We start from the raw sequence: 26,165 nt of genomic DNA, 5'->3' as shown, positions 1-26,165 counted from the left end.
ACACATGCTTGAAGTGGAGTCTACATCACTATTTATTAAAATGGGAGTGAATATTCAACTTACTGTGATCATTATGCATTTTTGTTCAGAGTCCTAGAGGAAGTGAATTTTGAGGCTCAGTTTAAGGAGTTACCCGAGTACCATCCTGAAGACCATGCCCAGGATATTAGCACCATCCCTCTTACTCCACATGCCATTGTTAGCAGTTACAGAAGGAAGAGAAATAACTCCCAGGGTAGGAAGTTGTAATGTATGCATTGCAGTTTAGAGAGGAATCTCAGCTTATGACCATTTCACACTCACAGGACGCAGCAGAATCAGCTGTCAGGATCTAAGGCGTGTCAAATTTCAGATTCAGTTGCATGTGTGTTACCGTTTACAAGCAATCCAACTTGTCGTCATTATACCAGTATTCTTTGCAATTCCCTCTCAAGGAGACCCTTATACACTTCCCATTGATGAGATTGAGATTGGCCATTTGCTTTTCCTTGCCAACCTTTTCAAATCCTTCAAAATTTGCCAGGTTGTTTGGAAGATTTTTCAGGATTTGGGAAGGGACTTTTTTATAGCATGGAACTTGATTCTTTTTGAAGAGAAAAGTATCAGGAATGTGTCATTGGATCCTTGCAAACTAGAGGATTTGGGTAGATTCAGAAAGGTTCCTTACTTGAATGCTTTGGGGCATGAGGCTTAACAGTTCACCATGGATGAGTTGACTTTGATCTGATTTGACCCATAGGTAAGGGTGATGACTCAGGCACTGATAATGATCCCATCTCACCAAGACTCAAGTCCCCCACACGACGACCGTCAAGTGGCTCTGAGCCTAACACTCCTGGCAAACGAGCAATGGTAGAAGACACAGTTTTCAAGTTTGGTGACAAGATGGTGGTGTTAGGAGAAGAGCAGTCCACTCCAAATCGGACGCCAGGTGAACTTTATTTGTAATATTTATTTCATTCAGTTTTTTATTACGTGTTATGGGGGATGCTTTCTAGTCTGCTTGTTGATGTGATTTGGTATTAATGAGTGTAAAGCCTACGGAAGTTCTTGTTGATTGGATTTGTAAAGCTGTTAATAAAAGAAATTTGTATAATCTTTAATCACCAGAATCAGTGATCTCATTACAAAGAGGATTGAAACTCTCTCATATTAAAAAATTAGTATGAAGTTAAATTGGCAATGTTAAAAGCCAGTCAGACAAAGAGTTTTGTTGGTATAATTCATCCTTCAATTCATCAATTCAAACAATTTTCAGTTGATACAGTCAGGGCAAAAACCATTTCATAATTGGTATGTGTGATTTGATAAAGCTTGGTGTCAGCCCTGCAAGTCATGTGCCAAAAACTAATGCAAATGCTGTCACAGGAGAGTAGAAGTGGGAGATGAGATAAAACCTCAACATTATCTGTTTATAACACTGACAGTGATAACATGATCTTTTGACATGCTGGTGGCATATGCACGTGCATTGATCATAATGCATTAAAATATGCTGATTAAATGATTCATTCAAGAAAATAATGATGTGACTCTGTTTGCTTCTTGATAGGTCCTGATGAATGTGAAGAGTTTGACTTTGAACCAGAGAAGAACTCCTCCACCTTGAGAAAGATCTTAGACTCTCGTCGCATCTTGGTCATGCAGCTGTTCAAATCAGAAGGCTACTTCCCCTCTGGTGACTACTTTAGACTTTGTGTTATTGCCTATTCAACCCATAGAATGTATGCATTGGGAAAGCATTCATCTTGAATCAATTATGCCACCATGTTTCATTTACATTGGCAAACTCAAATTTCAACTGCACTGACTTTGGTTGTCTCAAGTTTTCAGTCCCAGTCACTATGCTGTTTCCTCCTTGTTTTTGGTCCTCGTTTGTGGTCAATGCAAAGTATTTCCTCTTGTAATTAAAAGTTACCTCATTAACAGGTATATGCTTGGTCTAAAAAACTAGTCGGAATGGTAAGACACAAATTGCCCCAAGCCTTGGACATCTGGATGTCGTTGTGATACTTCTCCTAGAAATTGAACACGACTGCATTAAATCAAATCTTGTTCCCTTTTATGGCACGAGCATTGGTCAGCCTCGGTGACTTGCACACAAATTGACTTTCATTTGTTTTTGATAGCATACATTAATAAATTTCTTACCTTACCTGTAGTGAATTCTTTAAGCCCACTCACTTCATGACTTGAGTAGTCACTTCAACCACATGAGGATTCCCCCCCATCCTATTGAAATAATAATTATTCTTCCTTTGGCTGCAATATCAATCATATTTTGCATGCACAATTTGCAGATGATCTTATTGTCATCAGTGATATCACTGAGAAATAATTGACTTGGAAGGAAATTGATATCAACAGCAGAACATTGAGTTGACCAGGTACCTGGCAGAAGACCTTTATGATCTTTATGCACATCTTCCTATGTTGATCAGTAGACTCTGTTTGTTCATTTACCCCTTTGCGCTGGGAGGCGGCTAAACACACCGTAAAAATTGAGATCCTCTGCTCGCTTTTCAGCTATTATTCTCGGCCCACGCTCGAGCGAACACGGCGAAAGAAAGCAGACCGTGGCTCTTGTATATATGGTAATTGGTCTATGTGCATAACCCAGAAATGAAAAGACCGACTTTGCATCAGAATCACCAGCTTCACAATAGTCCTCACTTTGAGAAAAGGCAAGGGGAATGTGGAAGGGTGAGTAGAGCCCCATGCCACCGAACAATCGGCCTTTTCACCGTGTAATTCAAAGCATGCAGAGCATGCAGGGCCACAAACCAAGAATTTGCAGTTTGGCAGGTGGCCTTCGTGGCCAAGCGAGGCTGGAATTGTTGGAGTCCGCTTTCGGGAAGAAATTCCCGTCGTCAAGGGGTTAACTAGTGTATCCACATACCGTAAGTGTGTCAGCTCACAGGATGTCATCATTTTGTACACAGAATGCCTTATCTCATTCACAGAATGCATATACCATAAATATTCCATTTGAAAATGCCACTGTACATTCAGGCCAGAATGTGGACTTTTACTATAAAAGCTGTCACACGAAATCAGGGTTTGAATTTTTGTGTTTGTAGTGCTCTTGTTTCACGCTAAACGGACTAATTTATGTTGGTATTTCCATTGCAGCTGCTGCAACGTCAGCTTTCCAGACCCAGCATCAAGACATTTTCCCTTCCAAATCCATCCTGCAGCTGAAAATCAGAGAGGTTCGACAAAAGATCATGCAGCACTCCAGGGAGGATGAGATGGAAGAGGGTAACATGTCACCTGGAGGTCCTCAGTCAGCCAAGTTACCTGGTACTAGTGCAAACCGACTGCAATCTAGCTACAAAGCAACCAGCAAGACTATAGCCTCATCAGCTAAGAGCAAGCTAACATTAACATCTATGGTCAGTACAGATACAAGCATGACAGCTAAACTGACCCTAACCCCACCACCCCCAGCTTCCCCTCATGATAAAGCACAATGGTTAAACTCACCCAAAGGCACATATACAAAATTCCATTACACCCCACCTGCCAAGTCCCCTCTATCTCGGACTATCCCCAGTGCTAGCTCACCAGGACTCCAGACAGTGTCCAGTCTGCCAAATACAGGCAGCCCACAGCGGGCTTGTTTCATCTATCCATCTACTCCCGTGTCACCTTTATCCCAGTCTGGGGCACAGATGATGACTGGGAGCAGAGCCCTTTGCAGTAGTCATGTATTGGGCCAGGTGGGTAATATGGAGACTAGTCAGGTAGTAAGCAGTGTTGATGGGACTGTAAGCAGTGCAGTAAGTGCTGCTGCGGTATCTAGCTGTAGTCTTCAACATTTGTGATCAATACAGACCTGTGTTCGTTACCATTAGGTGATCAAGCTAACTTTTCCCAGCACAATGAGTAGGGTTGTGGAGTTACATTGTTGATGTTTTGTCCACAATATAAGACAATGTAACGTATGAAGTAGCTGAAGAGGTGCATGTACATGTGCTTATTGCTTATAGCTTGATTTGTAGTATAGCAAAGTTTTATGATGTAATAATCCTGTCAAGATGCAAAAAGAGCTGCTTTGTGTACTTAACTTAATCATGCTAAAGTTTTGATTGAAAACGTGTATACAGCAACTTCAGCATATTGTAAATCCTAATTCATGGTAATTTTTGGGCAAAACTGATTAATGGCAAACTGAAATTCGGGTTGTTTTTGCAAGAAATTTGCCCAACTATACTGCCCATTTGGAAATGATAAGCTGACCCACTATGGTGATATAGTTAGGGTGTTCCACATATTTTTCATTCACGGCCTTAGTTATCCGATTTGATGAAAGATACAGGCAAACCCAAAAGGATACATAGATAGTGAAGAAACAGCATCATGAGTGCGCACAGCCAATTGCTGATGCTGAAGCAGTAATACTTGGGTTTCAGAGATAAACTTCAGAGGGTTAGTCTTTACCATTAGCAAACATATTCTCCTCCTGTGAGTCCATTTTTCAAAGCATTACTGTGTAAAAATCATTGAAAGGCTAAAGCTTCGTTTTGAAATGCAACAAAAGAAAACATAACATAGTGAAACTCATTATAAAACAAAGTGTCCTTGCATATTTTCAACACGTGAAGTCAAACTTTTTGGAATTGTTATTTTACCAAAGATATACATTTTACAAATACATGTACATGTATATAGGTTTAGTCTACTTCAGCGATATGTTTAAGTGGCCCTCACCCAAACCCAAAACCTTCAAAAGTAAAGTGATTATTTATAAGGTACATAGCTCCACAGTAATGTTAGTTTATTGTGAAAATATTCGAAATCTGTTCAAATTGTAAGGTTACATTTAATATACATGTAGCTTAAGATAAATTACATAATTTGCACGAATGCATCGTTAATAGAAAAAAGTATTCCTTGACACTAGTTCTGGCATTTCTTTTTCCGTTTTTTTTCTTTGAGACAAATGCATGAAGCTGTGGGTTGTATCTGCTAATTGGATGGAACAGACTCATTAATTTGTCAGTGGGAGAATTTTATTTGAATTTGTACCGTTGATGGTTGCATGATAAATGTTCTTTGGACTGTTAATTTGTTAAAGATGTGCATTAGAGAAGTAAAAAGGATTGTGCAAAGGACTGAAGAAGTTTGCTGTCCAAAATGCTCTTTTAGATCCCTGAATGTTGTATGAGAATTATACAGCCAACTAATTTGTGAAATAATTACTTTCTATCGTCTCATATACATGTATGTTTTATTAGTAGTTTTGTAAGTTACATGTACAGAGAATCTAAGAAATAGCTTTTAACAGATCATCTTGGAAATTGACTGCAGTGTCATTTTTTAGACAAAAGAATGTAGTATTACTGATTCAGGAGTACCAGTTTTACAGTTGTTTGTATCCACGGTCAAAGTATTCTGGTTAAAGTTGGGTTCTCCATGTGAATGCCAATCTTACATTAATGAGCAATGTTCCTGTGCTGTTGTAGTCTATATGACAGATTTTACTGTGAAATGTTACATCAGTTCCCAGTCAGCATTATAGGCCGTGTAGAGCCCGATTTGAGGCCTAGCTTAAAAATGCAATCTTTGTGCATACATTTTGAAAACCATATGTTAAACCACTCAGTTAAATTGAAAGCACACCCGGAAATGCCTTTTTCTGGTTTTTATTTCCAATGCCTTTCATACTTTTGTGCACCTTTTCAGAATGCAAAGCACTTACGAGGGTAGAATTTTTAACTGTGTATGCTGGCCCAAAAAGCAAATATGTAGATTTCAGCAGATATTGGATTTTACATACTAAGTGCATGTATTGAAATGTAACCTTTTGGCCTGGTTGCATGATATGAAAATCAAGTCTGACCTGACTTTAGGGTAACATTTACCCCCCCCAAAAAAAAAACATTAAATAAATGAAAACAAAATAACTAAGGCATGGAAACACCTTACTGAAGTGGATGTGGGATGGGGGAGGGTTATTAGTTTAATCAAAACAAACAGAACCACTGAGCAGGACAAGATTAAAATAGCAGACAAAACTGGACTGGAAATGATTACACTTGACTTGGTTAGCTACTTCAAAGTCTTTATATCCTAGCTTGCCCAAGTGCAAATATGACTTCCTTTAGTTGTAGTTCAGATCCTACCACAGATATCATCATGACCCACCTTCTCAAGAGTGAATAATACATGTACTTTTAAAGGGATTTCAATTGCTTAATCGGCGAGTTCAGATCATCTAGGCCACATTGTGACACACATTGATAAATGTTATTAGACACAAGATGTTTGGGATCCATGAAACTTAATGAGGTTTCTGTCTGTAAAATTCAGATTTAACAAATGTAGTTCCCCTTTTGGTTCTGAAGGTGGTTGGTGCCAAACAGTGTCATGTTTTATATACAGCATTGTTTTTATCCAGTGTTCAGTGTATTGCTGACATTGGCAAAACTGCAGCTGACAATATAAGGCTTACAAGAATCAAGGAAAAATCACAATGTCAGCATGGCTGAAACACTCAGGTGCACAACTTATTGCCATTTGGATGTCCTCAAATGAGCAGCATCTTCACACTGGTAAGGTACATGGAAGAATGTCCCAAGCAACATATACATGTATACATGTTTAGTAGTGCATTTTACTGCACAGTTCTGCAGAGTTACTAGCACCTATATGGCTACATGTAGCTGCACTCCAAAGTAACCACAACTATCACATTGTTAACATAAATGTCCACATTTGGCTGTGTTATGTTGATGTAAACTAAAACTCTAAGCACAGGCAAACTGTTCAGAGGTATTACATGTATGTACTAAACCATTGTGGATTTATCACACATCTTCATTGATGTATCAGTGATCCTTCCACTGAATTCTCATAAGATCTCGAGCATCTTGCCAGAGTAGGCACTTGTAGATGGGGAGGGGTCACTTGTAGATGGAGGGCAGGGTCACAAGCATCTTGCCAGAGTTGGCACTTGTAGATGGGAAGGGGTCATAACCTCAGTGCCTGATGAGTACATCACAATCAACAATCTCCACAGTTTTTCTAATTTGTCTGTGCCCAAGAATGTTAGTTTACAAACCTTTGTATTATTTGTGTAAACTTATGTTTGAAGCCACATTATGCTCAAACAAGAGCAAGACATACACTGCAAATTGTAACCATACATTCATTTTTTGCCTGCTTGTAAATATAAAAATCTTTAATTCCAAACATAAATATGGTTAATGTACATGCATCCCTGTATCATAAATGTATAGATATATGGCAGACTGTATGATTGAAGTGATGAGATCTGTAAATACCCGCTATCTTATGGCAAGTCAAACTTTTGATGAAATATGCGATCTGATTTTTTTTTTAGTTTCTCCAAATCCACAAACACTAATTACCCACACAAGTTTGTATAAATATGTATAGCATTTGGCTTTGCTGCATGTTCGCACACTTGTTCACCACAAATTTTGTGTTGAAAACTTTAATGAGTGAAAACTTTTAAGCTCAATGACAAGTATGTTATGTACACTCAAACTGGATTGGGAGCTGCACCACATCCACAAAAAATACATGGTAAAAATTGTATATGCCTTTAGTAGTCGGTCACCTTGTACTTTCCAAATGGAAAGTCGGTTTCACATTCTGACGTCATGGGGTTTTAAGCTCCATTACTTTTCCTGTGTCATCACTAGGACAGTCCACCTGAATCTTGAGTAATTACTGTCTGTGGGAAACTGTCCAGCCAATCTCTATTATGCCTAGTGAGGATACCTTGCGAACTTACAAATTTGTATGAGATCAAGCTAAACCAGTGCATAATTTATTTCTTAAATAGTTTTACTGACATATTTAGCAATGCAGCCAAAATGTACAATGTACATGTATGCTCAATAAAAATGAGAAGTAGAAACAGATTGAGGAATGTACGTGTGTCTAATACCTGTATTAAGAATTGCTTTCATTTTACAATAATGGCAAAGGAAGGAAGAGTTGTGACTCAACAATTCAATCTTTGACATTTTATTCAATTACATGTGTCTTTAATTCATTACATTTATAAAATGCAGTTCTAAACAAGTTTTCATAACAAGACAAACACCTCATCCATGGCTACAGAGAACACGTCATCATGTGGCAGTCAATAAAGTTTTGAAGGTTAAGCATATTGTATAAATGCATAAACATGCAAGCATGTTTGTAAAAGAATCACAATGATTCTTGTATGCACATTCCCATGGCTACTATTGACATCACCGCACATGTAGGCCATGTACATGTACAGTATACGGTATGTCATCTGCTCAAACTAGAAACTCCAGCAGTTATTTACATGTGCATAGATCGCACGGGATCCATGTAAGTTTATATTAAAGTCCAGTAAAAGCATCAGCAAAGGACCTAGTCCCTCTATGCTGCTATCAAAGTTAACAGCTGTCTTCTACACTTCACATCATTTTTCATTTCAATGAAAAACAACATGCAAAGACACAAACCAAACCCAAAAAGTGTCTCTAAAATCTTCATTTGGAACTGTCCTGACACTCGATACTTTCATACCAGTTTCTCCCTGCACTTCTTTTCCCCATATCTGTGTGCTCCACAGTATTCCTGTACTTCAATGAAGCTGGATATCTGCCTTTGTCTGTGGGCTACTCTGGGGGGAGTTTAATACATGTCTATCTTTGGACTACTGTGCTCTTATATACTGTACAATGTGATTCACCATTTGGCCAGTCCGTTACATACCAGGAATATGCATCTTTGAATCATTAAGCATTACATAAAGGCATCACCATTTCAAACGTCTTGATACAAGTTCACGGTATTTCACAAAATGTGCAATGTCACCTGTACAGATCAAACTAAAATCTTCTGGCTAACCTACATGTACGATCATTTTCTGTGTCCTACAGATAGGACCTTTCTAAAGGCCGATTCATACTATGCCTGAAAGCGAAAATCAATGTGAATTTGTGACATCGGATCAAAAATGCATATTATAAATTAGCAAAGTTGAACATATTTCTACTCAAGCAAAATTTTGCTGCAAATTTTTTGTGATGGCAAATTCGCTTTGCTTTCACATTTCCCTGAAATATGAATCGGCCTTTACTGATTCTTTTCTCACTATTACCAATGCCATCTAATTCAAATGCAAATGAAATTTTACATGCATCAAAAACACCATCATGGAGGAAAGAGCCATAAAAAAACCAAAGAATCATTTTTTTTAATACAACAAAAACAATACACACGCCAAAGTGTTGTCATTAACTTTTTGATATTTTGAAATTCTTTTCTCAAAGTATCCTTTTTGTTTAATTTCCTCTCCATTCCTCAGTAATAAATGTCAAAATGAAAAAGGAAATAATTGTTATGGAAAGTGATAAAAATGTGATGATGTTGAGAACACAGTTGGGCATATATCACAACGGCCTAAATCAACCCATATCACTTTATCAAATGTTTCAGTTTCCTTTTCATACACTTGAACATGGGACACATGCAATGTGTACATGTTCAAGCGGTGTTTATTACTTTCATGAAAAGTGACTCATATAAAAAAATAAAAGAGCACATTTCTGAGAAACCCACAGCAATTAAACTTCCTTATAATTTTTTTCAAAATCATGCAATTGTCTGCTTTAACTGAAGAAAACACTGAAACACAAATGATGAAAGTATACTGCACTTACGGACAGCCATCTTTGTTGACACATTCAACGAGAAAGCATAACTATGAAATCTACATGTACACATAGCAGCCTCTACATTGCATCTTACTATGTTACATGTGTTGATCAAAGAATTACCAGAGTGCAAGTGCAAGGGCAACAGCTATAGATGAGCACAGCACGGCATAGCCAGTTGTGTACATTGATTTCATGTCCATACCTCGGCCAGTATCCCAGATCTACAAAAAAATGTTTTCAAATTAAAAAATCAAGGACATATTTCAAATTTCATAGAGAGTTAACCACTTATCAAAAGAAATTTACTTTCTGTAATTCTTTTACTGCAAGAACAGTCCTGAAAGAAAACCATGAAGGCATAGTCAAAACTAGCCACTGCTTTTAAACCCTAACCTTCCCAAGTTCTCCTAGTTCCTCTTTGCAAAATGCAGAAATTTGGAGGACTGAGGTTACTTGGAAGTTGAAGCATTGGAGGACTTTGCAGAATTGAGGTTACTAGGGTTTTTTGCCCCAACAGGAATATGGAGGATCAAGGTTACTAGGCTCAATGGAAACATGAGAATTTGGGAGGATTCAGGTTACTGGAGACGTATTAAAAGATGATTTTGGAGGATTCAGGTTACTAGGGACTTGTGCTAAAAGATGGTTTCGGAGGATTCAGGTTATTTGTATACACATGTATATGTACCTCATAATTTTGCACTTGTCAGGCTACATGTACATGTACATGTATGCACAATTCTCCACGGAGCTTTAGCACACTGACCTTCAGAAATTCACCCTTACAATTACCGGGAAATCAGACACCCCCAAATGCATGAAATGCAAATCAGACATTCCAGTATTTACACAGTGGCCCAGGACAGTGACTTATGACTGGCTCTGTACTGCACAAGCAGGGTGAGACCCTGAAAGTGACCCCACTGCATTCGGCAAAAGACAGCCGGTGAATTACAGTCGTCAGCGGATTGGGCAATTTTCCACAGTGGTGTGGTCAATGTGTTTTGTTTATTAAAGTGTTAGCATAATGTGCAAAGACACTTCAAAATATCAGTTATTTTCTGAAGCTACATCTTTGTTTTTTAAATGTCAAACTGAGACATTCTTGTCATTTCATGGTTTGGTATAACAATGGTTAAAAACCACACTGGAGAATTTTGGAAGATTCAGTTAATGGGCCTTTTAACAATTCAGTATTGGAGGCTTCTGCAGGATTCAGGTTATTTGCTAGAAATACGGGGAAGGGGGTTAGGGGTTATTAATCCTCAAAAATCTTCAACTATAAGTGAGTCCAACGGCATATTCTCTGTACACCAATCTTCATGGAACATCAAACCCAATGCACACAATGTAAAGAAAAAGTGACTGGCTCTACATGCCACCATCACTTCAAATCCTCTACAACCTTCAAGTGGAAACTACAGCAACGGCTTGGGTTCAGTTAAGGCCAAAAGATTACTTTTAAACATTAGGTCTTGATCATGTCTAAAAAATACTCTTCAATGTAAAGGTACATTTAATGTAATAGATGCCAATGTATATTTGTTAACTCACCATATGTCGTATTCCATTCATGTAGTGATAACAGAATGGCCAGACAACATACAATTTAGTCAGGAACAAAAGTGCTGCTCCATATGACCATGACTTGACAATCGCAAGACTGGATTCAAAACCACCAGGAAGAAAGTTTGCACTAAGCCCAAAGACAGCAAGTCCTGCAACAAAAGGATGGTGTGATCAGTACAGTTTTATTGGAACATTCAAGGTTTCAATTGATGGCATGCGTGCCCTGTATTTCATTTGTCCCATGATGTCACATGGCACTGACATTGGCTAATTTCCTGAGAAAGTATGATGAAATTTCTCCATCAAAATACAGCTATATATTATGAATTCAAGATAAACTTATGAATGTTGGTGAAATCAAGTAAACTGAGTCTGAATACGGTTTCCATACTTGCAAAAATTAAATGTGCAACTGAGGGTATACATGTACATGTACTGCGTGTACATATAAACTGAGAAAAATAACGGCCTTACGAAAACCAAATACAATGTATTATTCACATAAAAGTATCAACTCTTACAAATGAAACGAGGTTGTTTCACCCATTAAAGTTCTCCTCAAAATAGGCAGACAGTTTCACTTCCTGACCTCAGTGACCTGTTATCGTACGACTGGTGCAAAATCGTAAAACCTGCCAGCTTATATGGCACCAGTGCTTCAATAGTTCAGCTGACAAAATGATGACATGATATTTCTGCGACCACGGTGACCATGCCAACAAATTTCAGATTTCCTAGCCCTCCCTGTTTGCTCAAGCTGAACTTATTTCTAACATCTGAATTGAATGCTTTCAAACTTCTCATTTCAAACTTCTTAACTTCTCATTTTCTCACATTTATGACAAATTTACAATTTCCAACATGAAAGTCTCCCAGAATTTTGTCACGTGGTTCCATAAATTCTGCATGGCAGTATATATGTACATGCAATATACACTGTACATGCACACAACACACATATACGTTACTACACCAGGTAGCAACACTTAAGGACTGTATATTCTCACCATTCAGTTTATGAGTTACACTTGAATATCAATTTTGTGTGTGAATGCGAAGCATACATATGCAGAAACCAATTCACTGGGTGGGTGCCCTTGAACACATCTTCCACACTGAGGACATGCATGTACAATGTTTAACAGAGATTCTTAAGTGACAATTTTCCCATTTGCTGAAAACGAAAGAAAATGCTTTACTTTTCTGATCTTCAAAGAGACAGAAAGCCTGATTTTGTTTTCCCACAAATGAAAAAAGCCAGAATTGTTGCAAGTTACCCACAAGGCTTCGTAACACACGTGTGTCCTACACATAATACTGAAGGGGTATGTGCCCTTCCTAGTGCTCTGTAAAAGCTGTTGGGATAAGCAAATACCCACATGTGAACATGCTCACAAACCACATACGAGCATACTGCGTGGTGTATGCTTACCAGCATAAACTCCAAGTCCTGTGAAACGATGTGAACCTGACAGCAGTGCAGGCAATGGAAACCTGGCAGAGAAAAAAAGTAATATAAACTCTCTTTTTTTTTTCAGAACATCCATGTATAATCGAGGAAGAGCTCTCCTAGGATTTTGACTCACTGGATAGATTCTTGGCATTCCCCTCAAGACAATGAGTAATAAACCACTGAATACTAATACAATTGGAACCTACATGTATGTGTCCTGTTTGACCCTTGCTACCTTCAGTGAGTGGTTGCATCTACGATGGTGAGTGTGTGTTACTTAGCTACTATGGTTGGTCGGGGGAGGGCGGTGAGTGTGTGTTACTTAGCTACTATGGTTGGTTGGGGGAGGGCAGTGAGTGTGTGTTACTTAGCTACTATGGTTGGTTGGGGGGGAGGGCGGTGAGTGTGTGTTACTTAGCTACTATGGTTGGTCAGGGGGGAGGGCGGTGAGTGTGTGTTACTTAGCTACTATGGTTGGTTGGGGGAGGGCAGTGAGTGTGTGTTACTTAGCTACTATGGTTGGTTGGGGGAGGGCAGTGAGTGTGTGTTACTTAGCTACTATGGTTGGTCCGGGGGGGAGGGCAGTGAGTGTGTGTTACTGAGCTACTATGGTTGGTTGGGGGAGGGCAGTGAGTGTGTGTTACTTAGCTACTATGGTTGGTTGGGGGAGGGCAGTGAGTGTGTGTTACTTAGCTACTATGGTTGGTTGGGGAAGGGCAGTGAGTGTGTGTTACTTAGCTACTATGGTTGGTCCGGGGGGAGGGCAGTGAGTGTGTGTTACTGAGCTACTATGGTTGGTTGGGGGAGGGCAGTGAGTGTGTGTTACTTAGCTACTATGGTTGGTCCGGGGGGAGGGCGGTGAGTGTGTGTTACTGAGCTACTATGGTTGGTTGGGGGAGGGCAGTGAGTGTGTGTTACTTAGCTGCTATGGTTGGTCAGGGGGGAGGGCAGTGAGTGTGTGTTACTTAGCTACTATGGTTGGTCAGGGGGGAGGGCAGTGAGTGTGTGTTACTTAGCTACTATGGTTGGTCAGGGGGGAGGGCAGTGAGTGTGTGTTACTTAGCTACTATGGTTGGGTCAGGGGGAGGGCAGTGAGTGTGTGTTACTTAGCTACTATGGTTGGTTGGGGGAGGGCAGTGAGTGTGTGTTACTCAGCTACTATGGTCGGTTGGGAGAGGGCAGTGAGTGTGTGTTACTTAGCTACTATGGTCGGTCCGGGGGGAGGGCAGTGAGTGTGTGTTACTTAGCTACTATGGTTGGTTGGGGGAGGGCAGTGAGTGTGTGTTACTTAGCTACTATGGTTGGTTGGGGGAGGGCAGTGAGTGTGTGTTACTTAGCTACTATGGTTGGTTGGGGGAGGGCAGTGAGTGTGTGTTACTTAGCTACTATGGTTGGTTGGGGGAGGGCAGTGAGTGTGTGTTACTCAGCTACTATGGTCGGTCCGGGGGGAGGGCAGTGAGTGTGTGTTACTTAGCTACTATGGTTGGTCAGGGGGGGAGGGCGGTGAGTGTGTGTTACTTAGCTACTATGGTTGGTTGGGGGAGGGCAGTGAGTGTGTGTTACTTAGCTACTATGGTTGGTCAGGGGGGGAGGGCGGTGAGTGTGTGTTACTTAGCTACTATGGTTGGTTGGGGGAGGGCAGTGAGTGTGTGTTACTTAGCTACTATGGTTGGTTGGGGGAGGGCAGTGAGTGTGTGTTACTCAGCTACTATGGTCGGTCGGGGGGGAGGGCAGTGAGTGTGTGTTACTTAGCTACTATGGTTGGTCAGGGGGGGAGGGCGGTGAGTGTGTGTTACTTAGCTACTATGGTTGGTCCGGGGGGAGGGCAGTGAGTGTGTGTTACTGAGCTACTATGGTCGATCCGGGGGGAGGGCAGTGAGTGTGTGTTACTCAGCTACTATGGTCGGTCCGGGGGGAGGGCAGTGAGTGTGTGTTAGTTAGCTACTATGGTTGGTCGGGGGAGGGGGGTGAGTGTGTGTTACTGGGCTTCTATGGTTGGTTGGGGGAGGGGAGTGAGTGTGTGTTACTTAGCTACTATGGTTGGTCAGGGGGGGAGGGCGGTGAGTGTGTGTTACTTAGCTTCTATGGTTGGTCCGGGGGAGGGCAGTGAGTGTGTGTTACTTAGCTACTATGGTTGGTTGGGGGAGGGCGGTGAGTGTGTGTTACTTAGCTACTATGGTCGGTCCGGGGGGAGGGCAGTGAGTGTGTGTTACTTAGCTACTATGGTTGGTCCGGGGGGAGGGCAGTGAGTGTGTGTTACTTAGCTACTATGGTCGGTCCGGGGGGAGGGCAGTGAGTGTGTGTTACTTAGCTACTATGGTTGGTGGGGGGAGGGCAGTGAGTGTGTGTTACTTAGCTACTATGGTCGGTCCGGGGGGAGGGCAGTGAGTGTGTGTTACTTAGCTACTATGGTTGGTTGGGGGAGGGCAGTGAGTGTGTGTTACTTAGCTACTATGGTTGGTTGGGGGAGGGCAGTGAGTGTGTGTTACTTAGCTACTATGGTCGGTCCGGGGGGAGGGCAGTGAGTGTGTGTTACTCAGCTACTATGGTTGGTTGGGGGAGGGCAGTGAGTGTGTGTTACTTAGCTACTATGGTTGGTCGGGGGGAGGGCGGTGAGTGTGTGTTACTTAGCTACTATGGTTGGTGGGGGGAGGGGTGGGAGTGTGTGTTACTTAGCTACTATGGTTGGTTGGGGGAGGGCAGTGAGTGTGTGTTACTCAGCTACTATGGTCGGTCCAGCGGGAGGGCAGTGAGTGTGTGTTACTTAGCTACTATGGTTGGTCAGGGGGGGAGGGCGGTGAGTGTGTGTTACTTAGCTACTATGGTTGGTCCGGGGGGAGGGCAGAGAGTGTGTGTTACTTAGCTACTATGGTCGATCCGGGGGGAGGGCAGTGAGTGTGTGTTACTCAGCTACTATGGTCGGTCCGGGGGGAGGGCAGTGAGTGTGTGTTACTTAGCTACTATGGTTGGGCGGGGGGGGGCGGTGAGTGTGTGTTACTTAGCTACTATGGTTGGGGGGGGGAGGGCAGTGAGTGTGTGTTACTTAGCTACTATGGTTGGTCAGGGGGGGAGGGCGGTGAGTGTGTGTTACTTAGCTTCTATGGTTGGTCCGGGGGGAGGGCAGTGAGTGTGTGTTACTTAGCTACTATGGTTGGTTGGGGGAGGGCGGTGAGTGTGTGTTACTTAGCTACTATGGTCGGTCCGGGGGGAGGGCAGTGAGTGTGTGTTACTTAGCTACTATGGTTGGTCCGGGGGGAGGGCAGTGAGTGTGTGTTACTTAGCTACTATGGTCGGTCCGGGGGGAGGGCAGTGAGTGTGTGTTACTTAGCTACTATGGTTGGTTGGGGGAGGGCAGTGAGTGTGTGTTACTTAGCTACTATGGTTGGTCGGGGGGAGGGCAGTGAGTGTGTGTTACTTAGCTACTATGGTTGGTCCGGGGGAGGGTGGTGAGTGTGTGTTACTTAGCTACTATGGTTGGTCAGGGGGGAGGGCAGTGAGTGTGTGTTACTCAGCTACTATGGTTGGTCAGGGGGTGGGCGGTGAGGGTGTGTTACTTAGCTACCATGGTTGGTCCGGGGGGAGGGCAGTGAGGGTGTGGTACTTAGCCACTATGGTCGGTCAGGGGGGAGGGCAGTGAGTGTGTGTTACTCAGCTACTATGGGTGGTCCGGGGGGAGGGCAGTGAGTGTGTGTTACTTAGCTACTATGGTTGGTCGGGGGGAGGGGAGTGAGTGTGTGTTAGTTAGCTACTGTGGTTGGTGCGGGGGGAGGGCAGTGAGTGTGTGTTACTTAGCTACTATGGTCGGTCCGGGGGGAGGGCAGTGAGTGTGTGTTACTCAGCTACTATGGTTGGTCCGGGGGGAGGGCAGTGAGTGTGTGTTACTTAGCTACTATGGTTGGTCCGGGGGAGGGTGGTGAGTGTGTGTTACTTAGCTACTATGGTTGGTCAGGGGGGAGGGCAGTGAGTGTGTGTTACTCAGCTACTATGGTTGGTCAGGGGGGAGGGCAGTGAGTGTGTGTTACTTAGCTACTATGGTTGGTCCGGGGGGAGGGCAGTGAGTGTGTGTTACTGAGCTACTATGGTTGGTCCGGGGGGAGGGCAGTGAGTGTGTGTTAATTAGCTACTATGGTCGGTCCGGGGGGAGGGCAGTGAGTGTGTGTTACTGAGCTACTATGGTTGGTTGGGGGAGGGCAGTGAGTGTGTGTTACTTAGCTACTATGGTTGGTCCGGGGGGAGGGCAGTGAGTGTGTGTTACTTAGCTACTATGGTTGGTTGGGGGAGGGCAGTGAGTGTGTGTTACTTAGCTACTATGGTTGGTCCAGGGGGAGGGCAGTGAGTGTGTGTTACTTAGCTACTATGGTTGGTTGGGGGAGGGCGGTGAGTGTGTGTTACTTAGCTACTATGGTCGGTCCGGGGGGAGGGCGGTGAGTGTGTGTTACTTAGCTACTATGGTTGGTCCGGGGGAGGGCGGTGAGTGTGTGTTACTTAGCTACTATGGTTGGTCAGGGGGGAGGGCAGTGAGTGTGTGTCTCTTAGCTACTATGGTTGGTCCGGGGGGAGGGCAGTGAGTGTGTGTTACTCAGCTACTATGGTTGGTCCGGGGGAGGGCGGTGAGTGTGTGTTACTTAGCTACTATGGTTGGTCAGGGGGGAGGGCAGTGAGTGTGTGTTACTTAGCTGCTATGGTTGGGCCGGGGGGGGGGCAGTGAGTGTGTGTTACTCAGCTACTAGGGTTGGTCAGGGGGGAGGGCAGTGAGTGTGTGTTACTTAGCTACTATGGTTGGTCCGGGGGGAGGGCAGTGAGTGTGTGTTACTTAGCTACTATGGTTGGTCCGGGGGGAGGGCAGTGAGTGTGTGTTACTGAGCTACTATGGTTGGTCCGGGGGGAGGGCAGTGAGTGTGTGTTACTTAGCTACTATGGTCGCTCCGCGGGGAGGGCGGTGAGTGTGTGTTACTTAGCTACTATGGTTGGTTGGGGGAGCGCAGTGAGTGTGTGTTACTTAGCTACTATGGTTGGTTGGGGAGGGCAGTGAGTGTGTGTTACTTAGCTACTATGGTTGGTTGGGGGAGGGCAGTGAGTGTGTGTTACTTAGCTACTACGGTTGGTCCAGGGGGGGGGAAGGACCCCTGCAAATAAAGCTACATGTATGTCCTGGGCTTCCTTATTGTCACTTATCAGGACAGTTTATTTACTTCTGCGCTCATTTAGTGGTATCTCTTAGCAGCATGCCGTTTTGAGATAAGGTCTGCTGATCAATGCATAAAGGGTAAAAGCCAAAAAGTCATCAGACTGCTACAAACTGTAATTATCTTTCCCTGCAATAATTATTACTCCACTTAATTGCAAAAAAAATGTTTAAATGAGGCTATCATGATTAGCCCAGTAGTTGCTGTAATATTTGATTGGCGAAACTATGGATGGGGCATGACTTGTGGGCAATTTCTCTCAAAACAAAAAAAAAAAGAAAAAAATATTGTTACATGTACCTGTAAATGGTGATGTGTGGTGACACTGGACGATTCAATTTCTCATTTTTCTTCAAGAATTTGTTTTGTTCTTCTTTCCAAGTGCTCACAGAAGAAACACTGGAAGAAAAAAAACAGGTAGATGAAATGCTTACATGTATAAGGGAAAGATAGAGCATTGCAAACATAGATTCTCAGACAAAAGAAACCGATTTTTGATTAAAAATGTGCACATGTGACTGCATCTCCTAATGCTAGTCTTGTATTTAGGGCACTTTTTGACTAACCTTTCACAATTACCATCGACTAAATCACATTTAGAAAGAATCCACTGAAATGAGGATGTGGATGTACAGTACATGTATGCAATTACATACATGTATCTGCATGACTTTTGAAAGTTCTTTTCTACCAGTAAATACAGTAATAGTGTTGACTGCTGTGATGTGAGATGACATTTTGAACACCCCTGAGCATACATAGCACCCTCGGCTTTGCCTCGGGGCACTATGCATCCCTCGCGTGTTCAAAAGCTCATATCCTACTGTACATCACAGTGGTCAAAATTTTCTTTGGTCACACCTGTGTCTTAACTATGTTGAGGCTGCGGGATTTATCCAAAGAAATGAGCTATGAATTTCAGACGTTGCAAAGACGATAGCCCTACTGTCAAACTGTATAATTAACATAATAGATGTATATGTAAATGATATCGTCTCCCTTTCTTTAATTGCGTAAACCTTAATGTGAAAGCAGTGTGGGCATCAGTGAGTACACGTTCACTTCATGTAGTCTGGTTAGTGGTACCTTATACCAGTATGCTCCAGGGACAGGAATGAGTCTGTTATATCAGCGCGACCACTGATTGAATTTCTGGTAACTATGCACATGACATATCATTGGTACCATGCAAAACTGACTAAATGAGTGACAACGGCCGCTCTCTAACTTCTTGAAGCTCTTCTGTCTCTTGCGCATGAACATGCATGTGCAATTGCCAGAATGAAACGTCTCATGGTGAGTGTGATATGCAAATATATTGCCCTGTCATGTAATAATTCTGGGCCAATGAGTGGACAGTTCCAAGACAGAGGTACAACAGACCATAATGTACATGTAGCACTAGTACACATGTACATGTACATGTATTTTCAGAATTCATACTAACATTATTGACTTCAAAGAACACTGGATACTATACAAATTGTACAGTTGAAAGCGAAACAGAACAAAAGCATACATGTATAAACATTCAAGTCTTACAACAGTCTGATCTTAATTTTAAATACTGCACATTACACCAGCATGAGCTCCTGACGAATCTGTGGTTGTAAGTGTCATAAATCCAGCATTTGTTTCACATGGATCTCTGTCATGATAAGCGATCCTAAATAAGTTCACTGACACTAGAGCACTAATGGATAGCGTGAACCAGCTTTTGGATCACTGATTGCGATCCATATCTGTGTGAAAAACAGACCTCAAACAAATCCTCCACTGCTCCCATGGCGAATTTAAGTCTTGGTAACTGAACTGGCAAGGTGCGTAACATCCCATATAAAATACGAGTGCCTGGGGCTATACCTTCCTAAACCCTGCAAAGTCCTCTGAAACTTTGTGGTTGCATTTGAGGGGTCTCAATTGTTAAAGTTATATTTCATGTTTTTACATTTCACTACTTTCTAGCTGTCCCAGTGATTCTCTAACTGTCCAATACAATATTCTGTCTGGTGAACCAGTATGCTTGGTTTCAACTCATTTACAAGCATTCTCATACACTGTCAAAAGGAACACTCCAACAATGCAACGTGTGTGTGTGTACAATGTACTTACTGCTTAGTCACACAGGGTGTCAGTCGCTTCAGCAATAGCTGGCTACAGCACACATTCCTGAAATGTCAAAGTGACAATGACTTTTAAGATCTTGCAATCTGTCACAGTAACAAAGCACAGCGTATATCACGCATCCTGGTGGTATCAGCTTACAAGTCACATGGTAAAGATGGTCGCGGAACAAGAAGAATATACCAGTACCATCCTCCTGCCTCTGAAAATGGTTGAGCCGAAATGTGGAGCAAGCTTTGCCATTGGCCCACCCAATGCATGTGCAATGTAGTAAACGAAAATGGCATGAACGGTGCGATTTTCGTCAGGTGGAAATGAAAGATTGGTGAATAAAAATGTTAGACTATTCAAGAAATAGCTGCAATTGGTCTCATGGTCTAAAATTCCTATATGAGCATTTTCAAGAGCTATACATGTAGGTACCTCATGTTTGCTCTCGCAAGAAATTGTACAAAAAGTGGTGTTCAAGCTGCTGGGGCTGCACTGCACTAACTCCAGCCCCATTGAAAACAGTGTAAAGTCAACCGAATTCAGAGACCCAGCTGTGGGCAACCGAAGTCCCTGAGGCCTCCTAAACAAAAAAAAAAAAAAAGAGTTTTCGGATCCTTCTGATTTTGACTGATTTTTTTAAAATTTTAGTAGATTAAACAATTATATTTTTAATTATCCACTAAAATCAAACTCAATTCCTAAAAACTGAATGTTCTCAAGTTTGTCGACAACCATTTTTCAAATGACATTCCTCCACTTTCTCAGGCCCTCTGGTTGATTTCTCAACAGTATTTCTTCAGCTTTGCCCAAATTTTACCGGGGCGGGGGGATCATTTTACTGAGGGCAAAGATGGGACTTTAACAAGTGGAGCATTATGAATTTTTGCAGGGGAGAGGACCGAAATTTACCCTAAAATAGCTCTGGATGATCGAGGCTACACCCCCTTGTGCCACTGTACAGGGGACTGGGAGTTATAATAGGCTGATCAGAGCAAGTGCAATAAGACGGACGTGCACATGCATTTTAGTCAGTTGTTTTTCAGAAAGAATATCCCCCCCCAAAAAAGGAATCAACTTTAACAAGTCCCCCCCCCAAATGAAGTTAAAATGATTTTTTTTCATGATAAACATTAATATTTTTATGGTCACATTGACGCCACCGCACTCCCTCCCTCACAAACACATTTCTACTACCCCGACAACTGCTTCCAGTGCATGTAATATGTTGTCCACATGACGTATGAAATAAGAGACATGCTGTAGTTGGTGAACATCATCAACACACCATACAACCAATAGTAATTTTTCTTTCATTTGAGGGCGAAAGGAAACTGAATAGAAAGAGATGGGAGCCACATTGTAATTGGTGGGGTTGCCATACTGCTGACAACATACATGTAGACCATTCAACTGATGTGACCTGGTGAGTTAGACGATAGATGGCAAACTGTTAGATGACACGAAAACTTCTGAGTTTTTGGGAGAGACTCATGACACAAACTCTAGTATTTGTGTCTCTAGGAAAATTTGCAGAAAAAAAGGTCATTTATTTCTTTTACACAAAGACACATAAATTAAGAGTACAGGATTAATTTCCAACATTTTGGGGTCTTTTACAACACTTCTGAACATGGACAAACGATATGAGTGACCGCTGGCTGTTCAATAGCGTGGCCATCTTTAAACCAATCACTGAAAGATTAGTAGGGCCCAAGTTTTCCCATGGGAAGTTCACAATGTCATGGCCAAGATTTGACAAAAGACCTCTGGAGGGCTGGACGGCATTCCTGCACGCATAATACATGCATTTTCAGTTGAACTCACTACTCCACTCACTTATATCAACACAGTAGTTTTCAAACATACACTGGCCCATGATGTTAAATTGATGGAGTTTGCATGTTCAATGAGTCGAAATCAGTGGAAAACACAGCACTTGTCACTGTCATCAATCTCTGAGTCATGATGTCATCATCGGAGGTGGTGGTGCTCTGAAGTGATGTTGTGTTCTGGTGCAGGAGCATGACTTGGATTAAGTTCAGGTGGAGAAATCACACAAGGTTTCTTTGGTTCATTACATCAACAACACACCAAAATGCTTTTGTAAGTGTAGCAGGGGCGGATTTGACTTAGTATTTTTCTTTGTACTGGATGCAAAAGTCCATGCACTGTAAAATAGTAGCACCCCCCAGTCTACCCATCCTAAAGTTGCATTGTGGCCCCCCTCCCAAATCGTTTACTTGATGATGTCTCAGTAAGCAGGTCAGCAGCAGGTGGAGTAACACACCTATTTACTACCACACAAGTTCTGCCCTGAAAGCTCAGACCTGGCAATGGACTTGGTAGTTAACACTTGAGTTGAATTGATCTGTAACTTTTCTTAAGTGCTGTGTTTGTTTGTTTTTTTGGATTGGTCTTGTTTTTAGTTTGGTTAAGGTTTACCTTGATTTTGTGGTGGTTTTCTTTGGTCTAGGGCTGGTCTAATTTATTTGAAATTAATTTTGTTCATATTTCTTCTACATTTTAAGTTTTATCGGTACTTGCGGAATTGTTTTGGTTGATTTTCAAGTCTTTGCCTAAATTTTTAAATCTGATTTTTGGTTGCATGTCCTACACGGTCCCGTTTTGCTTTTTTCTAGTTCTGTAATTACTTCTCTCTTTAAAAAAAGTTTTTTGAGAAGAAATAAAAGATTTTGTTGAAACCAAGTTTCAGCTTCTGCATCCCAATTTTTTTAGATTTCTTGTAACTCCTCCCTTTTATCCTTTTGAAAGTAATTTTTTTTGCGAGTTTCCAAAGTGTTATATTTTCTTTGAGTCTCTTTTTTATTTTTATCCTTATTTGAAGCGTGCCATTTTTCCAGGTTACATAAGCACTGATAGTGAATACAATGTAGTTCCTGTAGACACTTGCTCCAGACTGCAGCACTAGGCTTGTACATGTACATACATGTATGTTCAGCAAGATGAGAAAGTAACAAGTATTTTGGGGAAGAATTCCATATACGAAGTTCACTGTAATATCGCGTAATTACTACAAAAGTATCCTTACTTTGATCGCTGAATGAAGACGACTCCAATAGGCATTGAAGAGCTGAACATCATAGGACAGAAATGTGGAGTTTTGGGCACACTTTTGGAGCTACACATGGACCAGGTTTACATCGACAGGCGGCCATCTTTGCTTCTGAAGAACATGGCGAATGCGCACGACGTGTGCACATGAACAGAATCATATCCGGAAAGAACCATTGTGTAACAGGGGTTGGGCTGCCACAAGCATTGAGGTAATTTTATGCATGAATCCGCAACACGAGGAGTGCAGAGGGCCGTCATCTGTCTGGATGGACTCTCTACACAGTTCACGAAACGCCGCGCAATGTGCCCTACTGTACATGTACAATTTTTACTTGGGGGAAAATAGTGCGTGTTTTGCGACAATTTTTAAGTTGGAGGATTTGGTTAGAAGGAAAAAATGGGCCCAATTTCTTTTACAGACAGTTTGTAAGTTGGACAATTTGTTTAGAAGGAAAAAATGGGCCCAATTTCTTTTACAGACAGTTTTTAAGTTGGACAATTTGTTTAGAAGGAAAAAATGGGCCCAATTTCTTTTACAGACAGTTTGTAAGTTGGACAATTTGTTTAGAAGGAAAAAAGGGGCAAATTTGTTTTAGAGAGTGCTTGTCAGTTGGAGGAGTTTTTTTCTATATTTATACAGAGGGAAGGGGAAAAGGGAGCTGAAACCTGTCTTTAGATTATTGTGTGGCTATCTGCGCTCTAAAATGTGAGGGGAGGCTTGTACAGGAGAATAACATCCTTAAGGATTTGATTGAAGTGGTCTACTCCTGCATGTCGGCAGCGCCACATGTACTGGTCGCTTCCACTGGTGTGGATAGTCACCTCTCTCACCAATTGCGCGTAAGACTCCAATTCTCGCTCATAGTGCATGTATTGCTAATGGATGAAGCAAGACTCCACCTGAGTTCTTATACAGCACTGGACTGAAATTCCTTCTTTCGTACGGCCGACTGCATTTCTACTTGTTCTTTCTCTCTTGGTTTACATAATACGACGGAGATAACTCACGTCATACAGTCAATTGTGCTCAGACATGTACCTTACCTAGTTGATTTCCTTTGGCACAACCTACTTATATTAACAACGGATAGCCACATTTATTTATATTTAAATATTCTAATTTATACAAATTTTGTGAATAATTACATATTCAGTTCCATAAATATTTAATTTTTTTAAATATTAATCTTGACCTCATCGTGACCTCTCCTTAATTCAACCGTAACTTTATATGGAACATATCGACTTCCTCCGGCAACAAGCGCTCGTGTGGCGTGGTCAGTTAGACTGCTGTATTTTATACCTAACAGTTCTCTTCATTGCAGGTTTGATTCCCCTTTACGACACAATTTGGATTAATTTCTCCTAAAAAGTGAACTTCGTATATGGAATTCTTTCCGTATTTTGCTGTTGGATGTCACATGTTGATTGTAATATCAAGGGCCTTATGAATATTTATTATAATCTCTTTTTCTCAAAATGTCAATCCAGTTTTTTATTTTGTTGGCCTAATTGTAAAAGCCCCACACAGCCACTTTACTTTAATATTTGTTGAAAGAATGAAATGAAAGAAAAAACCTACATTGAATTACTGTTCTTTGAAACATATAAGTATTAATTTATATGTTTAATATGCTTTGCAACATGTCAACTCATCCCTCCATATGTGAAGGCAAAACGATTTGCCAGGGAGTGAGCAAATGATAAGGAACATGTTTTTTCTAAGTGTCTGTACTTCTCCCTGCATGCTCAGTTGTCAGTGGTTCACGTGACTTCAGTCATACACGAACAGCAACTTTGAAACACTGTAATCTGAAACTTCAAAAGACACTGTTATGAATATTAAATACCCCACAATGTAGAATTTGTATCTTGTAAACTAGGCCTAAATGCATTAACTATAGATATTTATGAGTGCAACTTACCGCTAAAGCTTAAACTTTTAATACAAATTTCTCGTTCAGCGGGGAGAAGAGAAGATCTTCAGCAAGTCTAAAGGTATTTTACATCACTCGAAGTTGTTTACATTGTGCAGCGTAACACAGAAGGTGAGGATGCAAAAACAGGGCCCCTTGAAATCTGGGCCCCCCATGATACACCAACAGAGGGATTTCACATTAGCGCCATCTGCACATATCCGCATCAAAACCGAGGATCTCTGTGTTGAACTTTGTCGCGCATGCCTGCGGAGTCCACACAGTACATACAGTATCCTGTTTGTGTGACGCCACTCCAGTTTAAACCACGCCCACTGCACAAGATACAGGACCATTGCAGGTATGTTAGTTTGCGGTAAATTGCCATTATTTTCTCTTTTGATTTTACATGTACGTGTCGATTCATCATGAAAGATTCTTCCACAAAAATTTGCAGCATGATAAGTCTTAATTTAACATACCTTATGTATTTTGTGTCTTGATTCCTTACTCTCAATCGTCTGATCATATTAAGAATTGAAGCTGAGACATACAGCCTAGTTTTCAAATGTGGAAGTGCGCAGATCGATGCTAAAAATGTTGTACTATTGGGATCCCTCTATTTTCTATGACATGTATGAACCTCTCTGGAGCTGCTCTTTCCAACCATGGAGCCTACCAGACTTGTTGGGCTTGGCTTATGGTACACTTTTAGTACTATAGTGTTATTATTTCCTTGTGTTTCTAGGCACACACTTTTACACATACATATTTCTGAATAACTATAAAAAATTAGTAGCACGCCCCTAACTAAACCTCAAGTTGGTGTGGTATTTCCTGATGGAGGGCCTGGCTTTGCCAACTAATATGATTCAGATTGTTTAGTGCTTGTAAATAAGCTACCGAACTAAATCAGAGGTTTACTCGCCTTAATCTCCATGCCATCCTTCAAAAAGGTTCAGTGTTTCGTTACACAGTCGCTGGGCTTCCAACTTTCATGACTTTATGCAAGCTGGCCGAGGTGCGTCGCGTTCATACATACGTTGTCCGGTAACTTTGGTTCACAGAATGACAACACTTGACGGAAATCGTCGGGTAGAATGGTACACTGACTATAGGGTGCCATTTACAAAACCTGGATTGGTTCCTTAGGCGGCCGCAGTTCTAGCTCGTTTCT

General features: G+C 41.7%; 2 protein-coding genes across 4 annotated transcripts in view; one reads left to right on the top strand and one right to left on the bottom strand.

Annotated features, from left to right (window-relative positions):
- The window catches only part of LOC110982059 (uncharacterized), a 38,376-nt gene extending 30,481 nt beyond the window's left edge, over positions 1 to 7,895 (top strand). For all 3 annotated transcript variants that reach the window (XM_022240202.2, XM_022240203.2, XM_022240201.2), the window contains exons 17-20: positions 90 to 235; positions 740 to 931; positions 1,553 to 1,678; positions 3,133 to 7,895. In XM_022240202.2, coding sequence (XP_022095894.2) covers positions 90 to 235; positions 740 to 931; positions 1,553 to 1,678; positions 3,133 to 3,827 — 1,159 coding nt within the window. In that variant the 3' untranslated portion in view covers positions 3,828 to 7,895. The remainder of the gene's footprint in view (positions 1 to 89; positions 236 to 739; positions 932 to 1,552; positions 1,679 to 3,132) is intronic.
- A 90-nt stretch (positions 7,896 to 7,985) lies between these two features.
- sdhc (succinate dehydrogenase complex subunit C) lies at positions 7,986 to 26,073 on the bottom strand. Its single transcript, XM_022240181.2, has 6 exons — positions 25,917 to 26,073; positions 19,995 to 20,051; positions 18,183 to 18,281; positions 12,676 to 12,737; positions 11,229 to 11,392; positions 7,986 to 9,895 (listed from the first exon to the last, which is right to left on the bottom strand). Exons 1-6 carry the CDS (start codon positions 25,931 to 25,933, stop codon positions 9,791 to 9,793), a joined length of 504 nt encoding a protein of 167 aa, XP_022095873.1. The 5' UTR covers positions 25,934 to 26,073; the 3' UTR covers positions 7,986 to 9,790.
- Positions 26,074 to 26,165: the final 92 nt, after the last annotated feature.

Source organism: Acanthaster planci, linkage group LG10 (genome assembly GCF_054643075.1).
Source record: "Acanthaster planci isolate LZ-2023a linkage group LG10, COTS_SCS, whole genome shotgun sequence".
In the NCBI taxonomy this organism is placed as follows: Eukaryota; Metazoa; Echinodermata; class Asteroidea; order Valvatida; family Acanthasteridae; genus Acanthaster; species Acanthaster planci.
Note: the sequence above shows the minus strand (reverse complement) of the source record. Positions and strands in the feature narration are given on the sequence as shown.